The 17,166-nt window shown below is 32.2% G+C and overlaps 1 protein-coding gene across 2 annotated transcripts in view; it reads left to right on the top strand.

Moving 5' to 3' along the window:
* The window catches only part of LOC118202890 (gem-associated protein 5-like), a 153,800-nt gene that overhangs the window by 86,454 nt on the left and 50,180 nt on the right, over positions 1-17,166 (top strand). For both annotated transcript variants that reach the window (XM_085821265.1, XM_085821266.1), the window contains exons 18-20: positions 233-370; positions 2,073-2,220; positions 9,127-9,246. In XM_085821265.1, coding sequence (XP_085677391.1) covers positions 233-370; positions 2,073-2,220; positions 9,127-9,246 — 406 coding nt within the window. The remainder of the gene's footprint in view (positions 1-232; positions 371-2,072; positions 2,221-9,126; positions 9,247-17,166) is intronic.

Below are 17,166 nucleotides of genomic sequence, written 5' to 3'. Positions count from 1 at the left end.
TTCCACCTTTTTCTTGAGGATGATAGTCATGCATTAAAAAATAATAAATATTATTAATATGCAATTCATTTTAAGAAATGAAGTCATGAAATTTTACTGTTATTTCTCGAGTGATTTATTTTTGGATTTTTTCAATTTGTATGAATGCTTATTTTTATCTAAATTATGAAATATTACTGCCTGCAATATCTGTTTCGTGAATAATCTTGTGCCAAAATTATTTTTATTTTAGTGAATTGTTACAAGTCTCACGGGGATAAACTCAAACTGTGCAATCTAAAACTAGTGACTTGCAATATCGAATCTGCAGTGAGAGGAGCGGCTGTCGATGGAGCATTAAACGAGTTCTTGGTGTCATTGGCACCTTCAGGTTTGTTGTATTAAATTTTACTTTTTTCTATTTTTCAGTTAACAGTGTGCCAGTCACCAAATGTGCATCAAGCACTCAACGTGGTAGCTTGTGTATATCATGTCTCAAATGGCTATGCAATGTATAATGTATGCAGTGATGAATTTGTGTGATTTCTCTGATTTTTTTTAAAGTGAAAACATTGAAGAATTGCTGGAATTTGGCATTGCGTGTATTAAAGTTGGCAGCTAAGTGTTATGCATAGCTGCCAACTTTCCCAGTAGATCAATTAATCTTCGGAGTTTTAATTTTTTAACTTTTACTAAGAAAAATATTTCTCCATAATAATTGAATTTTTTTGGATTGAAAGTTAAATTGTGCAAATTTCATTCCACCACTTTTAGTGAATTTCAGAATAATTTTTTTTTATTAAATTTTATTTCATCTGAATCATATTATTTTTTCTTAACATATTTTATGATCTTTTTCTTATTAAATTTTATTTATATTAACTATATTTATTGCAGTTATACTTATTAACTCATATTGTTGTGTGCATACGAGTTCATAATAGATTGAATGCACACAGGTCCGATGATAGGTTAATAAAATTTATTTTATATTAAAAAAAATCACTTGAAAGTTCTGAAACTTTCTACAGAAATACTGGTATAGTTCTTCACAGTATTAAAGAAGACAGTCAGTTGTGACACTTCAAACTACTAAGAACATTAAACACAACGCAATGCAAAGCCAAGCTATACTTGAAATAGTACTCGGAACTCACACTGAGCTAACAACAACAACTGAAATCAGATGTTTTCTCTAGCCTTATGTAGTTTTCACCTGTCTGCAGAGATATTTCCAATAATTTCTGCTTCTCGAAATTACTGAAAGGCAGATATGAGGGTCAAATTACAGTTACAGGTAATATAGTGATCACCTATTACGATGATGCAGGGAACTGACCAAATGTTTTCAAATTTTGCAATTCTTTGCCAAATTTGGCGATTTTTCAAAAAAAAAAAAAAAAATTAGTTGGGAAAACTATTGCCAGCTGGTGATATCTCGCCAAATTACCTAGACACCCATTTACTCAATGCTAAATGGACTTGCCCCTGTATTCTTACTTCTCTGGCACAGCTTTTCTTTCTAGATTTTTCATGTTACATTATGCAGAAAAATAAAACATCTATGTGTACAATATTCTTAACAATATTAAATTTCATTTGATTTGAATTGTCTCAATACCAATATATAGATATAATTAATTATTAATGAAGATTTGAACAATGTTTAACAGTTAATATTTAAAAGTATAAGAAAATTACATAATGAAATTCATCAAAGAGTGTCTTCATCATTTATCTTATTAAATATTAATATAATAATAGAATATCTTATTAAATATTAATATATTTTATTTTAAGAATTAAAAAAAAAAAATTTCCCAGTTTTCCAGTTTTAGAGTTGGCGGTTTTGCATTTTTATGTTAAATGATACATTGTTGTTATTACAAAGTCATTTTTTTAATGAAGCTTATTTGTCATTAGGATTGCCTGCATATAGTTAAATTTCCATATCAACATTTTTACCTTTGGTGCCAAATGGCTCTCTTGTTAATGGGAAAGTACATTTTTCTTAAAATTCTTATCATGTAATTTTTTAAAATATTGTTTTTTAAATTTGTGTTTAAATTCTTCTGACGTGCTTCTCCTTTTAGTATCCCATACATTTTGGCTGGAAATGTGTGAAAAATATGCGAAACAGTTGTGTGAAGAACAGCTATATTTTAAAGCTGCAATGTATTTGATGATGTGTGGCAAAGTGTATGATGCTGTAAATATCATGGCAGAAAAGTCAGATCCAATGTAAGTATTGCATTGACCCTAACATGGCACATTTGTTTTTGCTATTATTACCAGTATGGAGATGGAAAAGCAGTTTTCCCCTCCCTCTTTTTCCTCTTAATGATTGCATGTGTAAAGCATGGTTACACTACTATTCAAGGGAAGCTTTTATTTAACAATTAAACTTATTTAAAATCTAACCATTGTATTGAATTTGTATTGACCATTGTAACCTTAAATTGAATATAAGATATAGACATATTAGAAAACATTTTCTGTCATGGTAGTTTAATAGAGTAAGAGCTTAGTTAATGGTCTTCACCTACTTTAGATTGCTTGTGTACGAATATGTTTTGTTTTACCAGACTGATACTAGTCCATTCAGAAATAAGATTTCATCTTGAACATAAGGCACTTCTCTCTTGCATTTTGACTGCTGCTGACTAGACTGCTGCTTGCTGCTTCTCTTTATACAAAACTAATGTCAAAAATAAAAATGTTGCATTTTGGAATGGGTACACTTAATGTAACAAATTATTTGTGGCTGCAGAATGTTTAATCACAATAAAAGAATATGAGTTAAATCTCCTAAGATTGCTTGTTGCCATGTACAACTTTTAAGTTTATTTTTCGTTACAGATCATATATATGCTTTAAAATATATCTCTGTAATTCCCAAATCTTCACATACATATATTTTATTTCTTTTTTTCTGTCTTTTTTCTTAATAACTTGGGCAGTCCTGCCTCATTGGTATTCCAGGTTATTATTTTTAATTCTTTTTGGGGAGGGGGACCTCCTTGTTTCAATTTTGCCTTACTGTCTTTCTTCTGTTTTCTTATTTAGTCTTTTAAATTATTACTTTTGTTAATATTAAGAATAGGGGCTTCCCATTTTTTGAACTTTTGCAGATGCAGACAGACCTGTTCTCAAAGAGTGAAATTTATTTGCTTTTGGGGGGGGGATATCTGGTGAAGAGAGAAAATCAAATTCTGAGTGACAATAAAAAGTCACGATAATAAAAAGACTTGAATGCAGTGATAAAATGATGATCGTTACATGTTCAAATGTTATGAATTATTTGACTGTCATGCAGAGGTTTGTTAAAGTTTGGTGTGAGCAATACCATACAATTCTGTCATCCTATTTACAACAAAAGAAAATGAAAACTTGTTCAGAAAAGTTAAGGTATAGTAGTAGTTCTTTTTTCAAGAAAGACACTCCAGAATCGGTGTTGCTGGCTCATTTACACTCTAGCCATTAAAATTGTAATACCATGAAGGAAAGCAAATGCAAAAAGGAATATTATTTGTATGTAAACAGTGTGGCATGAAGACAAAATGATTAAATTATTAAGCAGTTTTGGGGTATACAGGGGTGTGAAATCAGTAGAAACAGCTGCCAACCCTGGCAGCTAAAACAACCCTTACCTGGTTAGGCATGCAGTTGAACTGGGCTTCAGAACTAGACAGAAACAGGCAACTCATTTCATGCTGCTTCAAATTCTATGCCACACTTCATCAATCGTATTAACTGGAGAGAGATGGCAAGCCAGTCACTCAGCAACCCATGACCAATGTTTTCAGTGGGTGACATAACTGGAGACTGCAGACCAGGGCAGCAGTCTGATACCCTGTGTATCGAGGAAGGTCAGAAAACTATGTGCAACATGTGGTCTTGCATTATCTTTTTGGAAGATGGCGTTTGGCATACCTCAAAGACAGGGCACAACCACTAGATGTAAGATGTCAGAAATGTACAATTCTGCTTTCAAATTACTGTTGATCCGAACTAGAGATGTGCGTGTCGTGAACCTAATAGCTGCCCAGACCATCACACCAGGTGCAGCTTTCCCATGCCGATATTAAATACAAGCTGGAGACTTGCAGTCTCCTTGGAGCCTCCAGACACGTATATGGCCATCAGAATACTGCATGCAAAATGGTTACTTATCTGAAAAGATGTTGTGCCACACCCATATATAGCTTTGTCGTTTGGCACACCAGAGTCGCTGTCTGTCTGTATGCTGCATTTTTAAGGGAAGTTGAAGTAATGGTTGCCGTGCTGATAGTCCACGCTGCTACAAACATTGATACGCTGTATGAGTGGTAACATGCCCATTTTCTGACTAATGGTCCATTATGTGGTTGTACGGTTTTGCAGGGCTGACCTCACAATATGTCTGTCCTCTCGGGCGTAAGTCACGGGAGGGCGTTGAGATCCTGCATGCCATTCAGTATGACCCTCAGCAACTCTCTGATTCCATATTCGCATGACAGTGGTTGCATGGTGACCAATGCAACAGGCGATATCATGGAACAATAATCCACACTCTCAATAGGCAATGATCCTGCCTCTATCGAATTCCGACATGTGCTGGTAAGCATTTCTTCTTCTTATTTGAGGCATAACACGATATTCTGAACAAACTCTGACCTTACAAAGCACTTTCCAAATGAGATGTCATTTCTCCCATCTGCGCCATGTAAATGCGCTGAAATACTAATCATTTGCATATCCCAACCTCTTCTTCCTTTCGTGGGATTTTGACATTTATCAGATGATTCCTTCCTGGTGTTGCAATTTTATTAGCCAGCAGTGTAATATGGGAGCTCCTTCCATATTTAAGTCATTGACCGGAGGAACCCCTCCTGCTTCTTTAAGAAGAAGCTTTACAGTCGCAGGCAACTGAACCTAATTTTTAAATCTAAAGTCAATTGACTATTTCTCTACTTCAAAATAGCTCTTTCAGCCCTTATAAAAGGGCCTTTTACTTGCTTTTAGCACCCCCTTAAGAGGTGTCAATCATTTGGCCTTAAAGACCACACTGAATAGCGGGCGGAAACGAAACTGCTCCCTCCGTCAGCTGACCAACTGACACAGCAACTTTTTCGACGCGTAAGAGCGTCCCCCCCGTCCTTTCCCCTCCACGAAGTTGACGTTCGCAAAGAAAGATCAAGTATCAAGGAAACACCTGCTTTTATTTTCTAGTCTTTAGCAAAAATTTTGTCTAAGATGTCTGTCCCTATCTAATTTATTCTGGCTCTTATTTTGGTGCAAAATTAGACCTTCTGAGTTTTTATATTTGTTTTCAGTGTGAAGGCACTTATTCTTAAAAGCTTTTTTCGGCTTACAAAATTTTTACCATATTAGAAAATTCCCTCTTTTGATGATGACATTTTATTCTTCAGATGATGTGGAGGTAAAGGTGTTTATGCCTAAGAACTCCGTAACACGAACTTCCTTGATCCTTTATCCTTCCATATGTTATATAGCTGCCTTGTCACTAATGTCCCCTTTACTCGTCAGTGAGTCTCCAGATGGTGAGTCAATCATTTACCCCCAACCCCATCTGGGTAGGACTCACACCATAAATACATACCTTAAAGACAAAAGTCCGAGTTAAGTACTGTGTAGTATTTTTTTAATTTAGTACCAGAAGTGCTGTTAGTGCTACTCACTTCATTCACGTGCTTCCAATTTACATACTATAATCATTTATGTATTTAGAATGTATTATATTTAAAAAATGTATTACCGTATTTGACGGCATATAAGACGCACTTTTTTTCCTAAATTTGGTCTAAAAAAAAGTTACCTGCATCTTATATGTGAAGGACACAGTTTAACTTACAATACTGAATGCTATTTTTAGCCCGGATAAATGTCTAGACACACATAACTTTTTCTACATCTACATGTGTGTGGCCGTCTAAATAAGGGTGCGTCTTATATGCCATCAAATACGGTATTTATTTGTTTTAGTTTTCTTAATTGCTTATTTGATAAGATTTGTACCTCTTATCTGAGGAACATTGTTAGGAGATATGTTTAGTGAACCTGAACATTTTGCAAACAAATTCACGATATGAACTGTCGTTGATATATTGCAGAACATTTGCACGTTTTCTTTCAAGTTGCATTGAAGCAGGTGGTGGATGCTTTTTTAAAATTTCTTTAATTTTCTTAAAAAATTTTTTATAAATTTATTCATATTTAATTACTTTCATTTTTCATTTAAAAAGAGTATTTCATTTAGTTATTTTTGCTTTGCACTCTTTTGATAATTCTTTTGGCTACTGCTGAACAAAGAGCAAGAAATTATCAATCTTTATTCAACTTTTATTTTTATTTTTCTGCCATAACAGAGTTTTATTAATTCATGTTGTTTTGGGTTTGTTTTGCAAGTTTTTACATCACATTTATTTGTAATTTTTGCCTTTGGTTAGATAGAGTTCCATTTTTGGTTGAATTCATAAGAATCCTTACCAGGTCTTTATTTTGCAACCATTGGTGTTACACATGAATTCAGTTACAAAAGGCTTTGAAATAATGCAGTGATTCATGTTTTGGCATTTTTTAATTCTAAAAAAAAATTTGTAAAAATTATGAAATCTAACATCTGCATGTTCCTCATATTTAGGAAAATGTTATACAGTACAAAGTCTGTAATCTGGACGTCCATTTTACAGAATGATCTATAATCCGGACCTCAAAGCCACAAACCTTTTTTTTTTTTTTTTTTGTATATGCGTTACGCATGCACATTTAGCACAAAAACGGAAGCAACTTAAACAACATACATTGAAAGAAATGTTTAATAGTAAACAAATAAATATTAAGTTTTTTTTTTTTTTTTTTTTGTAAATTTTGATACCTTTTAGATCATAATTGCTCTTTATTTCATAAATTACGGTTTCATATTTTTAATTGTATAATTTCTGCATGCCATCTTACCAGATTTAAGTTGATAATCTATAATCTGGAAAAACCCTTAATCCGGAATCACTGAAGTCCCAACGAGTCCGGATTACGGACTTTGTACAGTTCTGTTTATAAAAAAGTAAAATGAAAAAAGTTTGATTCCCATATGACCAAAACTATCCAGATATTTCCATTTATGACATCCTTTTTAATTTCTCTTAAGATGTTGGATAATGCATAAATTAGCATGATTCAAGATTGATTTCCCCCTTTTTAAATGTCATTCAGTGATATTCTCTTGTGATATACAGGTGACTTTATTTAAAATTTTGTTACATTTGGTGCACTAAAAATTTTTTTCTCACAAGTAATTTATAACTTTTTAAAGTGGAAAGTTAAATATGAACAGTCTCTTGAGTTTTACTACTTTAGAATAATAATCTGGTAATTTTACAAAAATTCATTAAAGTACAAATACTTTTTGATTTAATTAATGCAAATAATATTAAGAGTTGTTCAGGTGCCAATACCAAAGCTTTCTGGTGTTTTCTAGAGAATGAATTCTATAAGATTCTGGGAAACAAAAAAAAAAAAAAAAAAAACTATGTTGAGTAATACGTCTTTCCTAATCTTCATAGAAATGTAGATCACTTAAACTCTTAATATCAGAAACCTTTTAAACTTATAATTTTATTTTTAGTTACATACAAATACAAACATATTGTTCTTCGATATGTGTATGATCCCTGAATCTGATGCTCGACTTTAATAATATACTATTATTATTATTTATCTTGATCCATTTTTGTTGTATGAGACCCAAGCCTTTTATGTGTTATTTTAATAAGGAGTACAACCTCCCCCTAAATACAATTATTAGGACTGGAAGCAAGTACAAAAAGTCAGATTTACTGATTTTTTACAAAAATGACTTCTTTAAACTTAAAAATGGCAAAATATGAATCTTTACAACATTTAAAACATTTTTATGGTTGAAAGTTAGTATCAATAAGGGCCAGGGAAAGAATGCTTTTGTAGACGTGGTATATGCATATATGTGAGAAGCGATATTTTGCAATCTTTCAGCAGTAAGTACTGCTCTCTCTTTCCCCTTTTTTTAAGAAGGAAAACTGTTTGTTACTTTTTAGATATCTTCTTCTTTAATGACTCTATAGCCCATGATTGGCCTTGGCCTTCTTTAAAATTTCATTCCAGGCTGTTCTATTCTTGACCTTAGTCTTCCAGTTAAAGATGTTTAAGTTAGATTCTTAGATAGAATAGGTTCTAAATATGAATAAAAAGTACTTCAGTATTAGTCTTGGTATTTTTTATATTGATATGCTGGAATCTATTAGTTTTTATTTTTGAATGGTGAATTAAAATTATTTACTGTATTAAGCATTATAGAAGCACATTTTCTGAAGTGACTACGACTTATGTAGTATTAGTGGCAACAGCAAAAAATTTTTCTCACCATCTTTGCAATGTCTAAAGAGATCAGAATTAGAAAAGTGATGGTTGGGTTCTATTGAGATGATCAATAGAGTCTTCAACAAATGTAAATTTTTGATATTTTCTGTATTTTTCATATATTTCATGCTAGTTTTAAAAAAACCTGTTTTTTAGGGGGGTCTTCTTTCTTTCTTTCTTTTTCTTTCTTTTTTTTTTTTTTTTTTCCCTCTTAGTTTAGATATGAAATGCAAATTTTGATGTGTTCATCCCCTTTCCAATGAGAAATTCAGGATCTTCGATTATGTACTGGTATGGTCATATATGTTTTATAGACAGACTCACGATTTTCAGAAATTCTGAATTACAAATTCATATTTAAAAGTAAAAATTAAATACTTTTTTTAAAGGGGAAAATATCCAGATTTTTAATTCATTTAGTGGAAAACAATAGTATGGTATTTTTTTGTTGTGAAAGTGTTATCTTGTGTATAGAAATTGAATTGTTAATTGTACTTCCTTTTATGGACTTCTATTTTGTGAATTACTGTTTGAAAAAAAATAATTCATAAAAGCAGTGCATTTTTATAATGTATAAATAGGAATGTAATCATTCAGAATCTCACAACATATATGCTCATAATTGTTAAAAATCATGTGTATTTTTTGTCATTTAATTTGTGATTGTTTTACTTAACGCACAATGTGCATTGTTAGTAATATATCTGCTAATTTTTCCCTATTAATGTGCTTATAATTTTCTGTTGTATCTAGTGATGCTCTTGCAATGGCAAAAGTTAATCTTCCAGAATCAGATCCTGTAATATTGGAAATTCTTCAAGCATGTGCAGTGAAATATGCTAAGCAGATGCGGCCAGAAGGGGAAGCGAAGTGGTAAGATTTAATTTTATAGTTACTTTATGATGAGTATTATCTTATCTTGAACTGCCTTATTTTTCACCCATTCTAATAAGAATTAGTCAAATCAAGATTCAAATTGAGATCCCACTTTGATTAAAGAGTATAATTTCAAAAAATGTTTATTTATTAACTGGTTACAATTTTTGGGGAAATGGGATTTTTTTAAATAAAATGTTTTTTAAAATATTGAAATAGTTATAATATCCTCATATTGAACTTTGCTCTACATTGAATTATAATCGCTTTCATCTTCAATGATGATGATATGTTGCTGAAATTCTTTGCTGTCAGCATCACAATAAAGAAACTGTTCAGCTCAATGTATTTATTTTATTTCAAATATCCAGTCCTTTGTGGAACTTCTTCTCTTTATGAACAATGTTATGGGTTGATCCAGCATTAGAAATAATGCCACTTGTTTGATGTAATGCTTTGTGTTCCTTGTATCCTACAGCAGTGGTCTCAAACTTGTGGGCCACATATGTTCCCCCATAGTAATTTTATGGGGTCTGCAAATACATTTCAATAATGTATTTGTTGCAAGTATGGTGCTTATATTTTTTAGGACTATAAAGATATAGATGGCATTTATTTGCGTGACTGCTTTCAAGGAAAAAAAGATAGCATGAACAGGTTAACCCTTTGACGGGTGGTGGAATGCCAGGTGTCCTACCTTTTTTATCAGTTTTTATCTTCCACATGAAAGCTGCAAAATTCTATTTAAAATACATACAATTACGCCTTTTAGTTTTCTAAATGTATAACCCATGGGAGCATCAGTATTCATTCATGGAAATAATGTAAAACAAAAGTTTTGAAGCAGTTTTTTTTTTATTTATTTCTAATGCAATTTAAGTCATCTGAACAACTTTTGCTATTAGAATGAATATTTTTATGTTGTTTCCTTTTCTAAAAAAATTATTGTTTGTATTCGTATATATTAATTAAGAATGATTGAAATTAAAAGGTGGGACCAAATACATCCCACCACGCATCTAGGAATTGATGCTACTAGATGGCAGCACCGTTCAAATATGTTTAAATTCAAGTATCATATTCGTTTTATATGTTGATAATGCAGATTTATATTTTTTAATAAATTGTAATAATGTTAAAACTTCAAAAATATTTAGTATTTTTTTCCGAAAGAAATGAAAATATAACTCTGTAGCGTGAAATGTCATTGAATACTGAATGGATATGTAAGTGTGATTCACCATAGAAAAGTATCCTAAGCAGAAGAAAGAGAGCTGGAATGTAAATCATGATGGCCTTCTAAATATCTTCCTTTTCAAACCTGTAGCAAATAAAGTACTGGAGCGAAAATCTTCTCTGTTTCAATCTATTTTGAAATCATTAAAAAATATCTCGTCGTACAGAGAGTGATTTTTTTAAATTATGTAATTTTTTGAAATTTATTTTTTTATTTTGCAAATATGATCAATATATTCTAGATAATTATTTAAAAACATTTTTGATATTTTGCATTTTCATTTAGTTGCTAAAACTAGCACTTTAGATAAGCATGTTAGGAGAATTTATGCTGTGGCAAAGATGTTATTTTACTGCTCTAGGTGCAGTGGGACAAGCAGTATCCCCCTACCCCCCCTTTTTTTTTGGCAGTATCCCACCCTACGTATTAACGATTTTTTTTTCAAACAGTATCCCACCCTACTTATTATCCCCACTTCTTTTTTTTTTTTTTACATGAAATAACATTGTATTAGAGACTAGTTATCTATGTGTAAAGTTATTTTCTTCTAAAAAAACTTTTTCCCTATGCACCGAACCTCAAAGGGTTAACCCCTTCGCGCCGACTGTCACGTATACGTGCCAGCAACCAACGCACTTACCTACCGGCCGACACGCATGCGTACCAGAGGATTGTTCCATTCTCTACCAACTGTCACGTTTTTGTGCCAGTACTTTGAAACGTTTTTCAAACTATAATTTCTGCCACAAGATGGCACTGTATATCCATATGGTTTCAGATACATGTAAATTAGACCTTCTACTCGAAATGAGAGAAGCATGACTCACATACACGTGTTTTTGATTATATAAACAAACGGAGAAATAAATGTTTCCGAATGGCGTGATTTATGACGTCTCTTTAAATCGCACTTTATTCGCACGTGGTAGTTGTTTACTGTAAGTAGAGAAGTTTTATTTGCTCTAAAGCATTAGGTATTTCGGTTTGCAGTTCAGTTTTTAGAAAATAATTAGATCTTGTTAGATGTGAATTCTTTGTTTTTACCATTGCAATGTCGAAGCGTCGAAAATGTTTAACAGAGCATGAAATAGCAGAAATGATGCAAAATATTTCAGATATTGATTCTGAAATTCTGATATTCTGATATTGATTCTGAAAGATTAACTGAAAGACATTTTCCAAAACTTTGTTCAGAAGAGACTGATAAGAAAATGAGACGACGATGCTTCGTTTGTTCACATTCCCGGAAAAATCCTCCAAAACGGCAAATGAGTTATTACGAGTGCAAGGAATGTAACGTAGGACTGTGTGTAAATCCCTGTTTTCAAATTTTTCATACGAAAAGAGAATTTTAAGTAATATATTTAGTTTTCAGATGTATAATGTTAAAATTCATAAAATGGTGAGTAATTAAAATAAAATGTGTAAAATATGCATTTAAACAAGAAATAAGGTAATTAAAGTATATATATAAAAATATTTATAAAGCATAAGCCGTTTAAATACTCTATAGAGCAGTATTAAACAATGCATTGATACTTCGGAAATTTCATGGATTTAGGCTTAGTAGCAAAAAAGTCCCCGGCTTTGGAGAGACGCTCGCATAAGACACTGCCGGCCTCAGCGATAAGCGCGCGTTTTCGCTACCCGTCTCAAAGGGGTTAAGGCTTCATCATTGTATGCTTCAACGCCAGGCCACGTGACTAAAAATTTAATTATAGTTTTTAAATTTTGTTAAAAAGATTTTCTGGCTCATCATCTGCTTTTCAGATCAAGCATTCGGCCTTCGTACAATTGCCAGTAAGTAACTTGCAGAGTTGCCAACTCTCCCGATTTTCGACCGCTCTCCCGCCGACTCGATTTACAATATATTTCTCCCGACTTATTCTTATAATTTCTCACGATTTTTATGGAACTTGGCTTAACATCGTTATATTAACAAAAAAACCAAAGTCATTTTGGACGTCTGAAAGCAATTGAATTTTCTGTAGATTATATCTAAAACAAAGAATATTTTGTGAAGAACAAATATTTCCCCCCCACACACACACACACACAATTCATTTTGCCATCATTCAATCAGGGTTGCCATGCTACCTGGAAAACCGGGAGAACCGGGAAAAGTCAGGGAATTCGAAAATTGACCAAAATATTCAGGGAATTTAAGTATTTTTGTCAAAATATGGAAAAGTCAGGGAAGTTCATACAACGATCCCGCCAAAAAAAGCGATTTTTGCGCCGACGTCAGAAGAGATAACTTTTTTGGCGAATTATGTATCACGTGAGTGTCATTCGGGTAGCTGGCATAGAGCCAATTTTCTCAGTTCCAATTTGGTTGTCTTTTAGAAAGGCAAAGCAACTTTCCCGCAACTTTTGGTTTCAGTATTCTCGAGAATCGCATGTGCAGTGCATGAACTAAAGAAAGTACCTGTTCTCGTATAAAACAAAATGGGTTTAATCCTAGCATACAGTACCATGGAGGTTAGAATCAAAGAATATGTATTGTAAAGAAGGAAAACCTCTCTGCAACAGACGTGGCTCCGTTTCATCATAGAGGGAAACACCTGAGCATGTCCGATATATCTGTCGCCAAAGCTCGAAACCGGTGTCGAAGTTCAAAGGTCACATTATCAAGAGTTCATAAAATGAATATCGCTTAAAATTTCTTTAACCACTTGCGCTAAAAAGACGTGCCACGCACGTCGAGATGCTTTTGTCTCAAACCGCGAGCGACGTGGACACCACGTCGATAAGCATTTATCGCAAAAATGAAAATAATGTGGCGCACACGTCGCCTAACAACGAGATTGTTTATTTCTCGAGTTACAGCTCTGGATTGCACTCGCAGATGCGGAGCGGCATAAATGAGACACTTTACCGCTTGTTATATCGTAGCGGGCACCGCAACCTTGAAGTTTAGTCTTAGCCGTTAGTTAGTCATGAAGTTAGAGGGAAATTCTGGCTGCCAGGTTCTGTCGCCAAATCCCTTGGCAGATTTTCCCTCCGCATTCTAGCGGCGTAATAGCATTTTACTTGTATGGAACCTTTTCTTCTTTACATAGACGTTCTTTGGTTAAAATAATAATGGGATTTGGCGACATCATGATGCGCAGTAAACGGGTCATTTTGGTCTTGGCGACAATTTTCAAAATCGTGCCAAAGCCTTACCGTATACTAGAATTTTACCACAAAATCTTTTTAAACCTTTTTTTTTTTTTTCTTTTTAATAAATACCTTGCCATTTTGCAGTAAAATAAAAAAATAGTAATCAGTCATCTAGGCTAGCCATGTAATATAACTATATTCGCTAAAATATCGTTGATTATTCTAATTCAATTTTTAAGTAATTATCTTTATTTTTATGTTATTCATATAATTTAATGTTGCTTCTTCCCTCTAAATTTATTTATTATTAGTAAATAATATTTCCAAATTTCAGGAAATTTTCTCTGGCATAATCCTGAAATTAGTTATAGCAGTATGATGACATATCATCACGAAATTTAATGCACATATTTTTTCCTTATGTAAGCGGCGAAATAAATATAAAATACCTCAATTTATTAAAATAGATTTCTTTCTTTCGTTTAGCTGTAGAATGTCTGCAAAAAAAGCCTTATTTTATTCCAGATTGGAATAAAATAACTAATCTCAATCTTCAGTGGAGAAAACAACAACTATTATAATTATATTTGTGTTTTCAAGTGTTAAGGTGCCTTTTAAGAACATACCTCACGCAAATTAAATTTACCTAAAATCTAACCTAACTATTTAGCATTGCGTTGTGATTTATAAGGACCGGATTAGCCTCGTGTTGAACTGGTGATGATCATGAGTAATAATTAAATAAAACATACATTTGTTATCCAATGTATATATCTTAAATTTTATTAAGTTTCTTAAGTGGAAAACTAAACAAAATTATCAAACAAAGTATACCAAGAATAATTAAGAATAAATGTCCTCTGGGATTTATTGAATAATTAAGTGAATTTGCTACACAATACAAGTAATACCATAATTAATTTACCTCTTAGTACAGCCAATGTACATTACACGGATAGACTCGAATTTTCTTGAAACACACCTGGAAAACCTGGAAAAGTCAGGGAATTTCATTCTCCTGTTTGAGTGGCAACCCTGTTCGATGTTCTTAACACAGTTCTACAAAGCAGAATTGCATAAATTCATGTTTTGAAATCAACAATTTATGATCTATTTAACCCTTTGACGCGTGGTGGTCGCGCCTTGAAACCACGAATTTTCGAATTCTTTTTCTCCTCTTCCTTCCGAAATTTTTGAGTGAAAAAAATCAATTGATTACTGATCTTTGACCTCTAAATAACACAAAATGACTACAGAATCATACATGTTTTAGGTCTTAGTACTTCCAATCGGATGCCTTTTAAAATTGGTTTTCAATGAGAAAATAACTTTCTTTTATTAATATAAACAACTTTAAATTTCAAAAGTTATTCATTGCACATCATGATTTCTATCACAAACAATAAAAAATAGCAGTAATTAAACTGCAGATATATATATATATAAAACTCTGTATGTATGGCATTTGCTTTGTAGTTTCAGGGCACGACCACTTGCCCCACTAGAGCATTTTGTCAGAATGCTCTATAGGCTCAGTGGTCGCGCCTTGAAACCACTGCTCTTCACAATGGCGTTTGCTTGCATCTCAAATAGGAATGTTAACTTTTACCCAGATATAGATAAGGGGTTTTGAAATCACAAGAGTTATTTTATTACTAAACAATACATGCACCTGCCCAGTAAAAAGGTCTTTCTTTTCCAGAGACTTTTCTCTGACTTCAACACACTTGCTCTCCAAGCTAGTATTGTGATTTTATAAATTATTTCCTGTGTTTTAAATTTAATGTAAATATACTTTGCTGTAATTAAAAATAGAAATTGCGTAAAGTTTTATTTAAATTAAAAATATTTTCTCAATATTTTGAGACGAAATACGAATAAAATAAGTATGAATGGGAAACGAATAATCCGTACCAAAGCCAAAAAGACCAACCCCCCCCCCCATTAACATAAAAAAACCACAAATGTCATGTGCCAAAGAAACTAAATAACACTGGGCATATACCGGTGAAATTTAGATCCAATCAGTGTACATTTTGTAGCACAAGGAAGAAATATAATAGAAGAAAATACATGTGCGAAACATGCAATGTGGGTCTATGCATGTACCAAAAAGACAAAACATGCTTTGAGCAGTGTCACAAAAAATATTTGTTCTTTGAAATTTAAAAAAAAAAAAAAAAAAAAAAAAAAAAAAAAAAAAAAAAACCTTGAGTCTTTTTTTTTTATCTTTATTTTACTGAGTTTTTTAATCCCTGTAGCCAAATGGCCTTATTATGTAGGTACTTATACTTTCACTGCTATAGAAAAATTACATAAATGTTTATTTTTTAATTTTTTCTGACGATTTAGTTTGTAAAATAATGTAATATATATATATATTATGCAATTCTTACATGCATTAAAAAAAATTTGTAAATTTTGTCGTTTATTGCAAACACACACAGAAAAAAGTAAGTTTTTTTTTTAAGTTTCAAAGTCCTAGACGCGCGGTGGTTTCACAGTGCGACCACCACCCACAAAACAATGGGCAAGAGTAGATTTTTTTTAAATTCATATATTATTTGTCTCTAGGATCATAATATTCAATTTCTAGAGTTTTGGGCTAAAAAAATTATAAAAATAATATCACGCACATCAAAGGGTTAAAGACATTTTATCAAAGTTTGTAAAACCAGTCTGTGTTTTGTCTTGTAATTCTATATATGATGTGATTTGATGGTGAAATAGATAATCAGAAAAAAGGTGAAGATTTTTGCGTGTCATGGAGCTGCAACTACAAAAGTAGTGGAAGAACTTTCAGAAGACAAAAATTAGTTTTATCTTCATGTTAGAAGTTACTTCTGTCGAGTATGCGATTACATACTACATAAATTTCCAGTCAACGATGAAGTGATTTTGCATGCTAAAGTTGCTGATGTTTCTGCTCTAGCAAATGCATCTTTTTCTAATATAAGGTACTTTTTGAACAGATTTCCTGTGTTACTTCATTTACTCATGAAAGATGATGATATTGATGTTGCCACTGATAATATCGCAGTCACAATTTTGCAGTTTACAATTAGAAAACTTGGATTAATTTATAAAAATCAGCTAGGATTGACACCCAGTGGAGTTTATTTGGAAAACTGAAAGGTGCTGATGGAATTTTAAAATATAGTGAACTGTCTAGAATTATGTTGGCCATCTTGACAGTTACCCATAGTAATGCAGAATGTGAGAGAATTTTCAGTATTGTTGTGAAAACAGGGACTAAATTTAAATCTAATATTAGTGATGACACATTAGAAAAACTTTCATTAGCGAAAGCAAGCCTACGTGGCAATTGCTATGAACAAAATTATGAAGTTTCTTTCTTAACAAAAGCAAAATCTATTGTTCATAACATTTGTATGAAAACTGATTAAAGTGTCTCTTTTTTTTTTTTTTTTTTTTTTTTTTTTTTGTTTGTTTGTTTTCTTAAACGATGCAAGTAATAAAAAAGTTTTTTTATGTGTAAGGTATTTTTGTGTTGCTTGCATTTACCAATTAGTAACTATTTAAAGTTAATTCATTACTAAAAACTATATTTTTAT

This window comes from Stegodyphus dumicola, chromosome 7, assembly GCF_044657685.1.
Source record: "Stegodyphus dumicola isolate Sdum_Otavi_A_Nest chromosome 7, ASM4465768v1".
Classification (NCBI taxonomy): Eukaryota; Metazoa; Arthropoda; class Arachnida; order Araneae; family Eresidae; genus Stegodyphus; species Stegodyphus dumicola.
This window is presented reverse-complemented; position numbering and strand designations above follow the sequence as displayed.